Source organism: Panicum virgatum, chromosome 9N, assembly GCF_016808335.1.
Source record: "Panicum virgatum strain AP13 chromosome 9N, P.virgatum_v5, whole genome shotgun sequence".
Classification (NCBI taxonomy): domain Eukaryota; kingdom Viridiplantae; phylum Streptophyta; class Magnoliopsida; order Poales; family Poaceae; genus Panicum; species Panicum virgatum.
The window spans coordinates 65,852,729-65,870,144 of NC_053153.1; the positions used below are offsets into that span (position 1 = coordinate 65,852,729).

Genomic DNA, 17,416 nt, shown 5'->3' on the forward strand with positions numbered 1-17,416 from the left:
GCACGCTGTTTTCATCAAATTTTGCGCATGGACAGAGACATACAAGGAAGAAAAAGTTGATATTCAGAAGTTCCATGAAATTACCATTCCAACGCATCCAAGATCAATGAATTTGAAGACCCGTACAAGGAGATATGGCAAAAAACTTTGGACGTTGCGCGTTCTGAAATTCGGAACAGATTGCAGCGCTGGGATAAAATGGACATAACTCTCTTGTTCGGAATCAATTTTGGGCGAATGAATACTCGTTGGAAAGAAAAATTCGTGCACTTTGCAATGGAGCAATGTTTCAGTATATGTTCTGTTCTGGAAATTGAAAGAAAAATTCGTGAAATGAGGCAACAATGGGACAACGAGGAATTGAAGGAGGCGACGACGATGAGAAGCAGGGTTGGGACCATGACTTAGTACAAGAAGAAGTTGAAGGAAATTAAGGCAACAAAGGTGAAGACAAATTGAAGATGATATTCATACACATGAGGGAATAACTTCAAGAATTACAAGATGGTCCATCTTCTCCTTCCACGCCTAGCATCATGCTAAGCATGGGGGAGGATTTTGTGGACAAGGAAGAAAGATCTCATGGAGTAATATAATCACGGTTGCCACAAGATGCTCATGATTCTTCTTTCATGCTTAGCACAATGCTTAAGTATGGAGGAGGCCGCGCTACACTTCATTACGAGCATCGAGAAGGACGGTAATTCTTCCTCAACTCTCTCTTTTTCTAAATGCTTGTACATATATGCCTTCAACCAAAGATGCAACCTTTGTATATCTCTCCGTATAATAACATGGCTACTAGGAGTACAACCTAGATTTATTTTTGTTTTCAATGAATGATAACCACCATCACCTTGAGCTCACCACGATGATATTCTTATATGCTCTTGCTTATGGAAAAGTGATGAAAGTTGCTGTTTTGTTTTACCTACACTATGTGGTATATGACTTGACCATTTGCTCTCAATTAAATGGAATTAAAATGATTAAATACCGGCTCTTTTATTTGTGGAGGTTAAATGACTAAATTCTAAACCCACATATTCTATGTTGCTCTTTGATTTAAGTCTACCGATGACCTTACACCTTGTGTTGTTTAATTTGAAAACTTAGTTCCTATGCTATCTACATTTGTGAATCTCTTGCAAAGTTCTACCTACCAAAGCCTATACATACATATTCTTTCATGATGAAACCTTTAGATTACAAACTTATATTTTGATGAGTTGGATTAAGATTGATTTCTTTGGTACGAGACTAAGAAGCTGGTCAATCCATTTTTTGTGTAACCTTCTTTTTGCTAGCCTATTTATCCATGCATTGTGAGTTTCTACTTCGGAAATTTTGCAAACCTCGCTGGATATCCACCCTAAACCAAAAATATCTTTTTGTGATTACCTCCTTGACCACAACCCAATTTGAGTATGGATTATCATTTCGACGGAATCAAAAGAATCAAGGGCACCATATAAAGAAAAGTTTTGGGAGACAAGGCTCCCCAGAGATTCAAGAGGTTCTACGAAGAAGAAGGTGAATTTGAGATACTTACCCTAACTAGTTGGTTCTCCCACTATTCATACTCGAGGACGAGTATTCATTCAAGTATGGGGGGTTGACTGGGTAAGTATTCTATGTTATCAAAAGTTCTAAGGAGTAAAAAAAAGAAAAAAAAGAGAAAGAAAGAGAAAAATGAAAAAAAGGAGAAAAAAAGGAAAAAAAGAGAAGAATAAAATGCTCCTTAGTTCTTTTTGGCTTCATTAATTTTCCAAGTTACTTTGAAGAACTATTCCATACTCAAATCTTTCAACCATGTGCAATCCGATAACGAGAACTTCATTTATATCTCGGGATCATCCATTTGCCACTTGCACATGTCCACCTATCTAAATGTGTGTGTTTCATCTTTCTCCCTCTCCAACATTATTTTCCAATGGCATTTTTGACTAGTCTCGGTAATTTCATTAGATATCTCTCTTAGTTTGACAATATTTCAGATATAATGTTTTGCTAGGATTATTTTTTACCTACCAAGCTCCACATAAGTCTTCCACTTTTATATATTAGTAGAATAGGTTGAAGACAATCTAATGTAGGCTTGAGAGACTTGATGAGATGAGTATTTCCATGATCTTTTGCAAGAGAACCTCACTTATGTTTGATATGTATTCTTTTGAAAACTCTTCACGATAAAACAAGGTAAAGGTTAGAAGTTTGCTTAAGTTTGAGAGCATTGCATTTATCTATTATTGTGGCTTGTTCTTTAATTGCTAGTCTATCTTCCATAATGAAAAAGTAGCCAGTCACAACATGAACTTAAATGCTAAATACTTGAGAGAGCAATGTGTCTTGTTATGTATGACTAAGTGTAGAGAGGACATTGAGGGGTAACGCTGATTTCTTTATAAGCAAAGCTCCTGGATTTACTCGAGGACGAGTAAGGTTTAAGCATGGGGGAATGTTGGCGCTCCTTAAATACCCGTTTTATCCCTTGTTTATCCTTGATAATGGCATGAATTCAATATCAAAATCACTAACCGTCCTAACCCCGGCCTAATTATTGGTCATTTCACATTTGCACATATATTTTGGAGGAACTTCGTTTTTGCAGGTTTTTGGCCTATTTTGGAGCATGAAATGATGAGGCCCGTGATCGAGCGCTAACACGGAGAAAGACGAAGGCCAAATCCCAAAGGAAGGACCAAAGCCAATGTTGATTCGAAGCACATTCATGCACATCCACCTTCCAAGAGAGCCCAAGGACCAAAGCACGAAGCCGTAAAACTCTAGGGACATAAACAGAAGATGCTGGAGCTTGGACGACAGGCACCCCTATCTAAATCGCGGAGATAATGACGTCAAAAGCCCACATGTAAATGTGAAGAAAGTCAAAATGTCGAGAAAAGCCACATGGAGGAAGATGGGCTTGAGATTTAGAGGTTTACCCATGAGATCAACTCAGCCCGAGAGATATTCACGCAAACAGCATGATCTTTTGGGTATCTTATCTTCGTTTCCAAGGAAAGCAATGAATACCAAAGTTGGAGATAATTTCGTGGCACACAATCTGGACACCGAATTTGCATTATTTAGAGTCCGTACATAGGAAATATGGCGTCGGCAAGGAAGGGCTGTGAAACAGGAAAATCTGGACGAGGTTGATTTTATGGAAACCAAGTTTGCTTCTCTCCCAAGGAAGATCTCGTGCAAGGCAAGGTGGAACACGCCCCAAGGCTCCCCAAGGGCATAAATACAACCCCCTAGGCGCCCAAGGGAGGGGATCCAATCCACCCAGAACTCGACGAAAACCTAGGGCTAAGACCGGAGGGAGACGACGGCCGCCGCAAGTCTTCGAGGGTACCTAGGGGATGGCTTAGACCACCCCTAGCCGCCATGGCCTCCCTGCGAGGTTGTGCCAAGGTGGGGTTCGAGAGTCATCCCCAACATTCATCGGGTTATGTACACGCACGATGGTGATATCAATCTACTTTTTATTCTAGTTGTCTCGACTTTGGTCTACTTCAATGCATGCTTTCTTTCTCATATGTAATGCATCCATATGTTCATAGTAAGATTAGATCTATTCATGGTAAAAAGTCTACATCTTGCGGATACATTGAGGTAGCATGTTTTAGCTAGTGGTTGATTACCCTGGTGTGGTGACAGCATGGCAAAGGGAAAAGTTCTAGCGACGACATGATGTGGAATAGGATCGATGGCGAGTACCATGGGAGTCTGGGGTAAAGCTTTGGGAAACCTTAGGCGTCGACACGCACCTCGCACCGGCGACCTTGGGAAAGTAGGCCGCTTGCGAGCTGCCTTTCTGAGAGATGATTTCGTGTACCTTTAGTTGAGATGCAATCTATACTTTGATCACTTTTTTCACTAGAACCGTACCTAGAGACGATAGGCCCTAGCTCCTTGGTTGTGTTATCTCATTTACGGTTGTGGGTATGATGAACACTTATGCTTCATTCATATCTATCAAGTGTTCAATTTATATGCAATCTTCGCTTCATGTTTAGGATAGGTTTGATAGATTAGATGGTAAACCCTAGTCGATTCGCTTCCGATCCATGGATGATAAACCTTGGGGGAGTACTCTAAGGGAAAAGCTACCACGATCCGTGCGCTTGCGGTACGTAAATTGGAGCTTTAAGAAGCGTCAACAAGCTTTTCTAGCAACGGCGCCAGAAAAGCTTGTTGACGCTCCTTAGCGCCTCCGATTTATATACCACAAGCGCACAGTTTCGTGTAGCTTTTCCCTTAGAGTATTCCCCCAAGGTTTATCAATCTACAGAACCAAAGATACAAGAAACAATCTATTAGCATTGAGATTTCTTTGTGTTGATGTGGTGTAAAACGAATCTAATCTACTAAAAACGACAAACACCGAAGGTAGCGAGAGAAAGTTAGAGATAACCAATCTAGATCACCTAGATCATGCATATGTTGTAGTTCCAGCTAGATGAAGTGAAGTAAGATAGATGTGAATCTCAATGAAAAGCCTCTTTAAACCCAAAATCTCCAATCCGATCCCTCGATACTCCGCCTACTCTGTGGAGACGGCCTGTCACGACGCCCCCCTTTTGAACGAAATACCCTGAAGCAAGTCGAACCCCCTTTGGTAGTTCCGTCATGAACCTCTTCAATTGTATACGAAGAGGTACCGAATTTTGAATGGAAGAGCTTGCATTAAATTGTGGTCTACCTTGCCCGTAGCGGAAGTTGGTCGGCGGAATCCATTCTCCCATCTTCATGTAGTCGAGCATCTTGGCTTCCTCCGGGCAATTCTTTTGGACGTGGCCGTACTCTCCACATTCTTCACATGTAGACCTTGCTTCGGCCGCCTTCAAATCGATAGCTTGGGCTTCTCTCTTTTCCACTTCCATCTTCTCCAACCTTCTCATGAGCGAGTCGATCTTCCCTTCTAGCACTTCTTCGCGTTCCACTTGTAATACACTCTTCGCGGCGCCCACGGCTTGGAGTGGTTGTAGGCGCCCCGATGATGCGTATGCGTCATTGTCCGCCACCTTCTTGAATAGCTTGAAAGCTTGAGTAGGCGTGAGCTCAATGATAGAACCTCCGGCCGATGCGTCAATGATCCCCCTTGATGCAGTAGTGAGGCCTTGATAGAACTTCTGGACCACATCCTCCCTTGAAAACTTGTGATGAGGTACGGCACGGATGTAGTCGTTGAAGCGCTCATAGGCTTCCGCAATAGTCTCCGTCGGGGCTTGCACGAATGTTGCAATCTTGTTGCGCAGAATCTGGGTCTTGCCCGGCGAGTAGAACTCCGTCATGAATTCTTTCATCAAGGACTCCCAATTTTGCACCGTGCGCGGTGGTAGAGAATGAAACCATTGCAGCGCTCTCCCAAGTAGAGAGAAGGGAACGAGCCTCGCTCTTATTTGATCTCGAGTCATCCCTTGCATGTTGAAGGTGCGGCATAGTTGGAGGAACACTTGAAGATGTAGATTAGCATCTTCTTTTCCAGTGAAGGGCGAGCTTTGCACCATCCTTATGATTGAAGTCTTGATCTCGAACGGAACTCCGATGTTGTCGAGATTTTGGATCGGCAAGTCCCGAACGTCCGGAGTGCATAGCTCTCCGATCGTACGGTCCGGCTCCGGTAGCGCCATCCCTTGGTGAAGTGGCGTCTCATTTGGACTTGTTGGTGGAGTTGCTTGAGGTGAAGACGATAAATCGTCGGCTTCAACTTTTGGATCTACTAGTTCCGGCTTCCTTGATCGTCCTTCTCGTCTCCTTTGCCTGTAAATTTTTTCTGGATCATCTACAAAATTTTCGGGTTTGTTGGAGAGGCTCCCGTCCATCTCCTGTTAGGGGTTAGTGAAAAAGAAGAAAAATATATACGAGATCTAAAAGATGAATATACAAGATCTAAAACATAAAAGAAAAATAAAACAAACTAAAGAAAACTCTAGATTAGATTGATTTTCATGGAATAGATCCGTTTTTTAGTTAGCTCAGAAAAACAAGAGATCTAAAAAGGTCAAAAAGAAAAATCAAGAAATATTTACGAATGCAAGTAAGATTGGATCTTAAATCGATGGTTCCCCGGCAACGGCGCCAGAAAAGCTTGTTGACGCTCCTTAGCGCCCCCGATTTATATACCGCAAGCGCACAGTTTCGTGTAGCTTTTCCCTTAAAGTATTCCCCCAAGGTTTATCAATCCACGGAACCAAAGAGACAAAAAACAATCTACTAGCATAGAGATTCCTTTGTGTTGATGTGGTGTAAAACGAATCTAATCTACTAAAAACGACAAACACCGAAGGTAGCAAGAGAAAGTTAGAGATAACCAATCTAGATCACCTAGATCATGCATATGTTGTAGTTCCAGCTAGATGAAGTGAAATAAGGTAGATATGAATCTCAATGAAAAGCCTCTTTAAACCCAAAATCTCCAATCCGATCCCTCGATACTCCGCCTACTCTGTGGAGACGGCCTGTCACGACGCCCCCCTTTTGAACGAAATACCCTGAAGCAAGTCGAACCCCCTTTGGTAGTTCCGCCATGAACCTCTAGCCATCATGACTACAAGATCATGCTAAGCGATCTATCTCGATAATAGATCTAGGATGAAGCAAACCCAAAGAAAAGAACGAAATCGAAAGAGAGAACATGGTCGCTAAACATTCGGAATCACAAATAACTTCACCATGAATGATTGTACATCACAAGATCACAACCGGGGCCCTACCTTGATCTTGATGATCCTAGCTCCAGAACTCCGACGTGGTCTTCCTTGCAAGGTTCCCACGTCGGCTAGGGCGAACCCTAGACAACTAGCACGACCCTCGGCTCTCTGAGAGGTGTCACTCTATCTTCTCTGCTCCTTGACGTCGTCTCCCGAATTGATCTCTGCGTGAACCTTGGGGAGGGGTCTTTAAATAGCCTCAGGGAACCCTAGGTCAAAGGGGAGGTCGAACCGACCTAAAAAAGGGCTGGCCCGGCCGGCCTGGCTCTTTCCTTCGCTGTCTCGTGTTCATCTTTCTCCCCAAGTCACTTGGAATCTTCTAGAGTTTACGTCTTTCACGATTGCACCCCATTAGACGTCGTTATCTTCGAGATTTCTTCGAGAAAAAGGATAGGATGGAAAATCCTTCCTTAAATATCTCTTTGCTTTGCTTAGCCCCGAAGTATCTTGATCTTATCTTGTGGGATTTGTTCTTTGGGCTTCATTGGAGGGTGGATGTGCATGAACGGGCCTCTAATCATCATGGCCTTCGATCCTTTGTTTGGGCTTTGGCCTTCGTCTTTCTTCGTGTCATCGCGTGATCATGAGCCTCGCCATTTCATGCTCCAAAATTGGTCAAAAACCTGCAAAAACGAAGTACCTCCAAAATATATGTGCAAACGCGAAAACGACCAATAATTGGGCCGAGGTTAGGATGGTTAGTGATTCTGATATTAAATTCATGCCATTATCAAAGTTAAACAGAGGATAAAATGGATACTTAAGGAGCGCCAACATGGAGCTACCGCTGAGCGAGGAGTACGGGGAGTCGGAAGATAACGACCCGGCTGCCGCGGCTAGCGCCGCCGCCCGTATTGCCGAGTTCGTCTTGGCCTCCAAGGGTGTCCTTGGTGCAGAGATGTCTGGGGGACCCGGGCATGGGGCCAGCTACGCGATTGTTCAGTCCGGAGTCCCCTCAAATTTTGCCCGCGTTGAGCGGGAAGAAGATGACGCCTGGCCAGCGCACATTGTCCCCCCGGATTTCATCCACGCCGAGCGGGTAGAGGGTGACGCCTGGCGTGTGCATATGGCCATCGGGGCCCAGATCGAGGAGGACCTCTCTCGGACTCTGAATCTCCTTTCTCGAATGCATCGCGATGTCAACAGTGTGAGTGCCTTGTTTGCCCACTTCCGGTTTTATGCATACGATTTCCTGCTCACGTTTCTTCATCTACAGCAGCTGCTATCCATGTCGCGTGACAAGAGCGATAGGCTGACGCGGCTGTATGCCAGGGTGCATTGGCTCGATCGGTACAACGCTACCCTGGTGACGTAACTGAGCGAGGCCAATGCTCGGACCGACCAGATGACACCCCTGGAGGCGCAGATCCGCGGGCTGGAACGAGAGCTGGCCCGAGCCAACAGCGAGCACGACGCACAGCGGGCCGCAGCTGACCAGAAGGCACAGGAGGCCGAGGCGCGTGAGGCAGAGCTACGGCAAGCTAAAGCAGCGCTTAAGCAGAAGGATCAGGCGCTCGAGGCGAAGGAGGCCGAGCTCCAGCGCAAGGAGGCCGAGATCCGGGGCAAGGAGGCTGAGCTCCAACGCGAGAAAACAGCCGTCACCACGCTCATCGCGGCCCTTAAGGAGAAGGATGCATCCCTCGAGGAGAACGAGGTGGCCGTTCAGAATGTAGAGGCCGCCCTCAAGGATAAGGAGGCCTCCTTGTCCACGCTCCAGGAAGCCGCGCGGGCCCAGCTGGAGGAGGCACGAGGGTCCATCGCGGGTAAGTGTCTGAGATTTTGTTTAACTTGGCTCTAATTTGCCGCAACTTATCTTCGCTCCCTCGTTCAGAGCTGAAGAAAGTGGTGGCGGACGAGACCGCGGCGAAAGAAGCTGTCCACATCACGCTCACGGCGGCACAGGCTGAGTACGCAGACCTGGAGCAGACCGCCATGGCCGTGTGTCAGGAACTCGAGGGGGAGGGGGCCTTATCTGGTAGCTCGGTGGCCAGCCGCCTGCTATCGCTGGGCGGTCGGGTGGCCGAGCATATCAAAAGCACTTTCTGCCTCGGTGTTCAACGGGCCCTCGCCGTGGCCTCGACGAACTATGACATGGACCTCAAGCTGGTGTCGTCGGGGTACGTCGACGCACCCGACGTCGTTGGGGATGCCGCAGCGGCCGCTATGGACGAGGCCGACGCCGCCGTCGAGGACTTCGCCGCCGCCTTGGCCAAGAAGCTTGAGGACGACATCCCCCCATAGCCAAAATCGACACTGTTGAAGATCCGCAGGGGGGAGAAGGCAACCTGTAGGAAGTCTGGGCCTCGGAGCCCACGTAAATAAGTCAGTATTTTGTCGTAACTGTGTTTCTGGGCGAAGAAACTAGTTGATGTATTGACAGTGTGGCCGATTGAGGCCTTGTGCATTCGAGCCCTCGTTTTCTCTACTTTATTTCCATGTTCTCGTATGCGTCTTAGATAGGCCTCAGCGAGGGAGTTTGCGTTCACAAGCAACTTAGGCGTAGGGAGGTGAGTGGGGATGCCGTATCCCGGAGGCATAGGCAGTCCTGCGGCTCGGCCGATCCCATTACATAGTCGTTTGTGCCTTGCATCTACCTTTCTAAGTATACGAGAAACTTAGATACGGAAATTTTTCGAAAAAAACGTTGGCGATTTCGGGGACGTTCGAGGGTTCCCCCCGTAGTAGCCCCCGAGGGACACTTGGCTTTGCCGAGGGTAAAGCCGAGCCTACCTCAGTGTTCGTGCGCGTCCGAGCCCCCAAGGGTTCGGAAAGTTTTCAAAAAATAAATGAGTAAAGCGTACTCTTTATTGCTTCGGGAAATTTGAAATATAAATACAAACTATGTACAAATAGCTTGGAATCTCAAGTATAGAAGCGGCGTAGCTACTGAAGGTTTACCTAGAGCTATCAATGGGAGATACTTGAAGAAGTTTTATCCTAACGTGTGGCAAAGTGCGTGAAGACGAAGATGGCCGGTATTAGATATCGCCCTTAGTTTTATTTTTAGACTTATATGCTCTGTGTAAAACATGTACATCAGGATAGTTCTCACTTTTTGGCTTGTAAAACTCACCAAAAAGCAGGGGGGCATATGTTAACAGCAAAATTTGGCAAGTTAGAGGCCGACCGGTCTAACCGGTCGGGCCGACCGGTCAGACCGGTCTGCCCAGTTTTAGTCCGAGTAGAAGTTGTTTTATTTGTGGAAACTTTGTGTAATCCGACTTGGAGAAGGGGTACGACTTCCCCGACCTATAAATATAAAGGCTAAGGCCGATTGAGGAATTCCCAATCGAACCAATACAAAATACATCTACTTTTTTTTCCTCTCAAACCCTAACTTTTCCAAACCCTAATTTGTTGTTCTTCTCACCTCCTGGCGACATTTGAAGGCGTTCTGAGTGGCCTTACCGACCTCAGGGCAACCCTAGCCGCGCGAGCTCCGACGGGGTCCCTCCTGAGCTTGCGTTTCTAGGTCTTCGCGGCGTTCTGCACTCGACCGGTCAGACCGGTCGGCGGAACCGGTCAGACCGGTCCGCTCAGGGCACTGCTGGTTCAGATCGTTTTGACGACCTCATGCGCGTTCTAGCGCATTCGAATGTGTTAGCGCAATTATGTGTGAACACATATATTCCGCTGCTACTCGCCGGCCTCCAGGAGTACCGCGTGCGGGTCCGAAGCCTGAGACACAATTGAGCTCTCCGTCCGTCAGAATCCCAAGCCGAGCAGTACTCCGTCACAATCCCAAGCCGAGCAGTACTCCGTCACAATCCCAAGCCGAGCAGTACTCTGTCACAATCCCGTTGTTCGGATTCCAGGCGCAAGACAGAGGGAGACCGCGATTCCAATCCAGCACGCGAGCGCCAGGGAGCGTCCTCGCGCTCGATTTTCCGACCGCGGCCCTGCGTGACTCGCCGTCTGTTGCGTGTATAGCATTTCGTGACTTTAATTTCTTTCCTTTCATGAGTCCACGTGATCAAGCAAGGTACATTATCTCTTTTTTTTCTCTTCACCATTTATCTTTGTCCTCCTCTTTAGACTCGGTGGGAGGGAGCGACACAGGTATTTATTTTCTTTTTTCATTTCTATTTTTTTCCTTCACATTCCATTGACAACTTTTGCATAAAAATCATACTAAAAAATTATACCGAGACTTGTGTTCCGAAATTGTATGATAGATTTGAGCGTAAAAAGTTATACGAGAAATCTTCCAGATAACATCTTTATACAATTTATGCTAAAATGTTGTCCTCTGTAAGTTATATTTATAAAAGTATACATTAAGTTATATATGTATCATGAAAGTTGTGCTAAAAATTGTATTTCAAGTTATTACGAAAGAGTTGTATGTAAAAGTTATGTACACCATAAAAAGTTATGATGATAATTTTTCCTTTTCAGTTGTTCTCTTTTTTTTATGTTCTATTATGTGTTGAAGTTCTCTTGACAACTTTTTTTTTATAAAAATTGTTGACTATTTGTACTCAAAAGTTGTATGATGAATTTCATGCGTAAAAAGTTGTATGATGAACTTGTGTAAAAGAATTTGTACGAGAAGTCTCCCTGATAAAGATAACATTCTACAAGTTATGCTAAAAGTTAAGTACAAGTTGTACTAAAAAATTATTCCTCAAGTTGCTAGAAAAAAGTTATACGTAAAAGTTATGTATATCATAAAAAGTTATGATGATTATTCTCCACTGAAGACGCGCAAAAATTATACTAAAAATTTATATTTACAAATTATAAATTTCCAAAAATAGAAAAATGCAGAAAAAAAACTTTCCAAAAAAGGAAAGGTCGCTGCTGTCGGAGATCGCGCGCCAGGAAGCCTCCTGGCGCGCGCGCGGACTAGCATGGCCCGAGGGAGACCGAGAGTAGTACTACATCGGCAAAGCAGATTCCCTCAACAAACAAGGAAACGAATTTGTCGGAATTCTACTATGCATACACGGGAAGGGCTACCACGAAGACTCCAGAATGCTAGCTAATTGTACATAGAGGTGTACTCGTGCTACTCTCCAAAATATACACATTAACAAGCAACGTCCATGCAGCCGACCACTTCGACAAGACTCCAGCTTGCGCCACATCTTCGACTACTCGGCAACGCCAACAATCGCCGTCGACTACTTCGACTACTCAGTGACGCGGCGTCGACTACTTCGACTACTTGTCTTGACTAGAAAACTAGTCAAGAACAGACCTCGCACCATCAATAACTAGTCGGATTCAACTCCGACTAGTCGGCTTCAATCAAACTAAGTCACTTATATCTTTTTCGACTTGTTTTTTCAAGATCGAATGCTTTTTTGGGGTACGCCTCTCGACCGAAGTCACGCTCGGGGGCTACACCATGATCGACTGCTTTGTGCGCGACCCGCACTCTCGCCGACCTTTTTTGTGCGCAACCCGCACTCTTGCCGACCTCTTTTTTGTGCGCAACCTGCACTTTTGCCGACTTTTTTGTCCGCAACCCGCACTCTCATCGAGTGCTTTATGCGCGCTGCGCATCTTATTTGTCGCTTTGTCGACTTCTTCTTTGTTTTCGTTGTTGTTGGCGCCTACCAACGTCACCAGCGATGACGCCCGCAGACGCCAATTTGGGTGGCAGTTAAATCATGGGCCACGAATAAATCCACAAGCGCACGGAGTACCGCCGTAGCATTTTACCCGAGAGTAACCGGGGTGTCATTTATATTTCCGCAGGGAAGGCGATGGTGTATAGAATTTAATTAAGCTCGGAAAGACCATTATGATTAATGTCAATGATCCGAACAGGGAAATAATATTCATGGTAAAGGGGGTAGTGAACACACAAGCACAACTAGATAACACACTTAGGATATCGGAGAGGGAAAAGCAAGATCAAGGATAACTAGAGCTATATTCTATTGTACTCTCATGAACAGTTGAACTGAGTTGTTCACAGCAAAAGGAAAAGTCTGATCAATGGACTAGGGAGACCGCATCCAGATGAACAGGAGAAGTCTGATCATCCGACGGCTTTATGTACCTCCTACTCCTCTACCCGAACGTAGAGGATTTCTCGGGACACGGACAGTGCTGTCACCACCTACCGGCTAGCTCTACAAACCGTGTGGTAGAATCGCATTCAAATGTGGTCATCAACCTAGGCACCACGCCTACGCTAACGAGTACCACTCTAGCCTTGCGCAAGGACACCCTTGTCTATCCGGGGCCTTAGTTCTAGAGCGCCCAATTAAGGAAGATGAAACAAAGCCATGATACACGACTAGTCTATACATGCGAATCACTCAAGACATTCATAACTCACAAGATGGATCATATACACAACAAGGGCATACGAACCAAAGTACTGAATAGAGTAAATAAGCATCTAGTACAAACTCAGAGAATTACATGTAGAGAAAGTAAAAGACATACCGGACTCTCCATGAAGACTCTAAGACCTCGAACTACGACTCGAATCTGAACTCCTCTAGTCCTAAGACCTCTACAAGAGAAGATGAACTAAATCTTGAGAAGGTAACTTGATTGTTTGGATGCTTGGTGATGCTTGAAATGGAGCCCCTCCCCTCATATATATAGTGGGGAGCCATCCCTTTCTCGGCCGGGAATTCAGCATGGAACCTCTGGAACCGACTTCACCCTTCAATGAGGAGCTGCCACGTCGAAGACTTGAGGCGGTGGGGCCCATGGTTAGGTCGGCCGGCCTGTAGGTCGACCGGCCTCCCACTAGGCTCACTGACCTTCCCTTTTGCCCCATGGGCTGCCCTCGAGGCCCACTTGTTACTGGTGTGTGGCTCGGCCTTGTTCCCACTGAATTTCTGCTCTTGTGGCCTTTTGATCCATGTGTGATGGTGTCTGATTAATCGGTGTTTGCTTCTCAGCCAAAAGGGTGTGATTGCCCTCCATTTTCAGCTAAATCCTGCACTCATAGAAATCTAGAGGGACATGTGGAATTCGGTTATTTTATTAGTTGCATGAGTGTAAGAAATATAAGTCCATCCATTTATTATGGCAATATTGACGCTCAGAACTGGTCGTTAGTGAGCGTCAACAGTTGTCTCCTCTCAACGGTCGCTAAAGTACTCGAGGAGCATATGCCAACCTCGACTCTTCTGTACGCCTATGTTCCTACGTGTGCATGCGGCCACGTTCCCTACGCAATGGGCTATGGCTATCAGGGATCAGGTGCTTACACGTAATAGGCTAAACTGCTCGGGGAAATTACATGACCTAGCTAGAACAAGACACGAAAAAAAGTTTTATCTGCATTCTTTAATGTTGGGATTCTCTCCCTTTCTTTTACGAGCATTTTCTACAATGCTGGGATACTCCCAACATGATATCATGTATATCATTTTACAACATATTTTTATGTTTGTTTCATAGGAGACCGGACTTGGAGCATGCTGCTGCCATGTCCTTCTCTCAGGCTCGGGGGCTGGACAACAAAAACTACTCGACGTGGCTTCTATGGCTCGCCTGTCTTGCAGGCTCGGGGGCTGGATGCCGCAAAACTACTATGCTGACTCATGTGAAGACTAGAGGCGAGAAAAATTCGACACCGTGTGCCCCGACTTTCGGATCCTTAATTCCAAATCTTAGAATTTGGATTCAAGGTTCGGGGGCTGCGGGACATGTGTCATTGACGGCTTATTTTTCAAATTTTTGGAAGATAAAGACCAGAAGATTGAAGACTGATTTGACCCTCAGCCTGATTCTGCGTTTCAGCCTAAGGCTCGGGGGCTACTCTATATGGAGCGCGAGTTCATCGCACACCATATAAAAGAAGACTTTCGGGGCTTGAGCACCTCACAGCCTCGATGCAGCCAGAAGTACTCGAAAGATCACTCGAAGCACTCGATGGAGCACTCGAAGTACTCGAAGACATTTCAGAAGTACTCGACACCTGCAGTACTCGGCTACGAAGAGCTCGAGTGCTTGTCAGACCCGGGCCCACGGGACTGTGCACACGACATAGATGTGAGGAAGATTCCGGATACACACAAGGAAGGAAGAAATCGTACTCCTCCTAGGACTCTACATTGTAATCCTCCTAGGACTCCTACCTTGTAAACCGACTAGGATTCCACCCCCTGAACTATATAAAGAAGGGCGGGGTACCTAGATCGGTATGAACCAACAGATAGCTAGATTGCTCAACAGAGCTCAACACCCCAGCGCAGGGCGCAATATACCAAAGCACCACACAGGACGTAGGGTATTACGCTATTCCGGCGGCCCGAACCTGTCTAAATTTGTGTCTTGTGTCCTTGCGTTTACCTTCAAGTTCTAGATTCGGCGATCCGCTTCCAACAATCTCCTACCTTAGGGCATCCCAAGGTAGGCGAGCGGTAAAAATACCGACACCTCCCCCTTCGGGTTTAATCGTCGTATGGCGATGCCATGGCCTCCGACCATCTTGTTTTGGGCTGAGTGTTCAGCGGTTACAAAGCATATTGGAATTTTTGATGTGCTAGTCTTGGTGACAATGAAGATATCTGATGTTTCTTCGTCGGGAAGGTGGTCGGTCTCAACAAGTTTGCCCCGATCGTCGGCGACAGACAACCCGGATTATCTTGCAAGGACTTGAGTGTAGTTTTTATTTCTTTCAAGAGCGTCTTTTGTAGGATATGGAATGTAAGCTATCAGAACTCTATATGAAATATAAATCTGGTTTTCTCAAAAAAAAAAGAAATTCTACCCAGCTTGAAAACATTGTAAAAACTGACAACAGATGCAAATTTCAAGTTGACTTTGCTAGATGCTTGAGCACACCCTATCTGTCTTTGTACTAGCTAGTTTTTTTTCATAACCATTTATTCATGAGATTCCATATCCATTTTTATGACTCTCTGATGATAGGTACTAGCATATAGTACCTCCGTTTTTTGTTTAGTTGACGCCGGTGGATGGAAACTTAGGCAACTAGTGTAGCTGTATGAAACGTCATGTAAATAAAAGGAGGTAGTATATACTATTTCTCACTGTAGCAGTCGGATGCGCAGAAGCTATTATTCACCATACGGCTCTCTTGTTATCCGCCAGTGTTGGCAGTGTAGGAGGGAATAAAAGCGTGCACTCCTCAACTTCAGGCGGTCTTTTTTTTTAGAGCAAGTGGTCCAATTAATTACGTTTTGTATCCGCATGAACAATTAGTGAAACAATTGTGCTTAAACACACCTGTGGATGAATGACGTGACGACATGTGTCGAGATGTCATCTGATCGATAGCTCCTTCACTCGGACTCTCAGCGGCCTTTGACATTTTGCTCTGTTAGCTTGTGGGTAGAAATGCATGCACGGCAGCTCGAGGTTAAGAAACTGTAGTGACGTGCTGTGTTTTTCAACGACGTGACACGCACACGGCAGTGGGCGTACGTGGCTACGTACTCTCCGTGCAACCCAGGACTCGTTTGAGATGAAAAAATGATGATGCGTCGGTATCGTTCCTCCTCGCTTGATGTTACCACTATACCCCCAAACACGCAAGTGTGGCTATGTATTGTATGGCTGTAAGCAGAGCTCGTTAATGCAAAGATGGCAGCAGCGTAGAAAAACAGATGAGTACTGCAGGGCAAACGAGAGCGAACTGCTAGCACCTGTCCTAAGCGTTTACCTTTGATCAATAAGAGGGTGTGTTTAGTTCCACCCCGTAAACGTAAAAAAGCCGTAAACGCATTAAAGTGAAAAGGAATCTTACTAATTTGAAGTACTAAATGAAATATATTTATAAAACTTTTTACATGGACGGTCTGTAAATCGCGAGACGAATCTAATGAGCCTACTTAATCCATGATTTGCAACAGTGATGCTACAGTACCATCCGCTAATTATTGATTAATCATGAATTAATTAGCATCATTAGATTCGTCTCGTGATTTACAACCCATCTGTGCAAAAAAATTTATAAATAGACTTCATTTAGTGCTTCAAATTAGAAAGATTCGAAACGCAAATTTTTTTTGCGTTTACACACTACCGAACTAAACACGGTCTGAGGCGTTGAATTTCCTCCGTTGCTGTTGCTTTCTGGGTTCTGATTGATCAGCATGCGTGTCGGTCACAACTCCTCACAAACGCCAGCAGGCACACAGTTGCCTGCTGAACCCACGGTACGGTGATGATCAATTAGCCAGTCGGCGCCTGCTAATCGCCTACCAAAGCAAGGATCATCAATCGGTGGACGTGTGTTTAAGCTTACAGCGGCAGGTGGCAGCTGGTAGCAGAAAAGCGACAGCTCCATGGGCGACGAACCATTCGTCTAGAAACACGTCGCTTTCACGTAGACTAGGAGGGGTCTGGGTCTCCCCACGTCACCGAATTCTCTCTCGCCGAGCCAAAGCTCGCTAGCCCCACGGCCCCACCCGGCCATGCACTCACACACACCACACACCAGCCGGTCCAATCGATCTAGAAGGCTTTGTTTATTTCCACATCGTATATATATATATATATGAGGTCACAATCATCGATCTAGGCTGGAAATATATATAGCCCTTGTTTAATTACATCTAAAATTCCGAAATTTTATAAGACCCCGTCACATCGAATCTTTGAACGCATGCATAAAATATTAAATATAGCTAAACAAAATAATTAATTACACAGTTTGTCTGTAATTTGCGACACGAATCTTTTAAGACTAATTAACCCATGATCGGATAATAATTACCAAATACAAACGAAAATATTACAGTATTAAA

At 45.4% G+C, this 17,416-nt stretch overlaps 1 protein-coding gene across 1 annotated transcript; it reads left to right on the plus strand.

Annotated features, from left to right (window-relative positions):
- Positions 1-8,067: 8,067 nt before the first annotated feature.
- On the plus strand, positions 8,068-8,963 carry LOC120689269 (tol-Pal system protein TolA-like). The gene is made up of 2 exons (XM_039971576.1): positions 8,068-8,485; positions 8,554-8,963. The coding sequence occupies exons 1-2, from the start codon at positions 8,068-8,070 to the stop codon at positions 8,961-8,963; spliced, it is 828 nt and encodes a 275-aa protein (XP_039827510.1).
- The last annotated feature ends 8,453 nt before the right edge of the window (positions 8,964-17,416 follow it).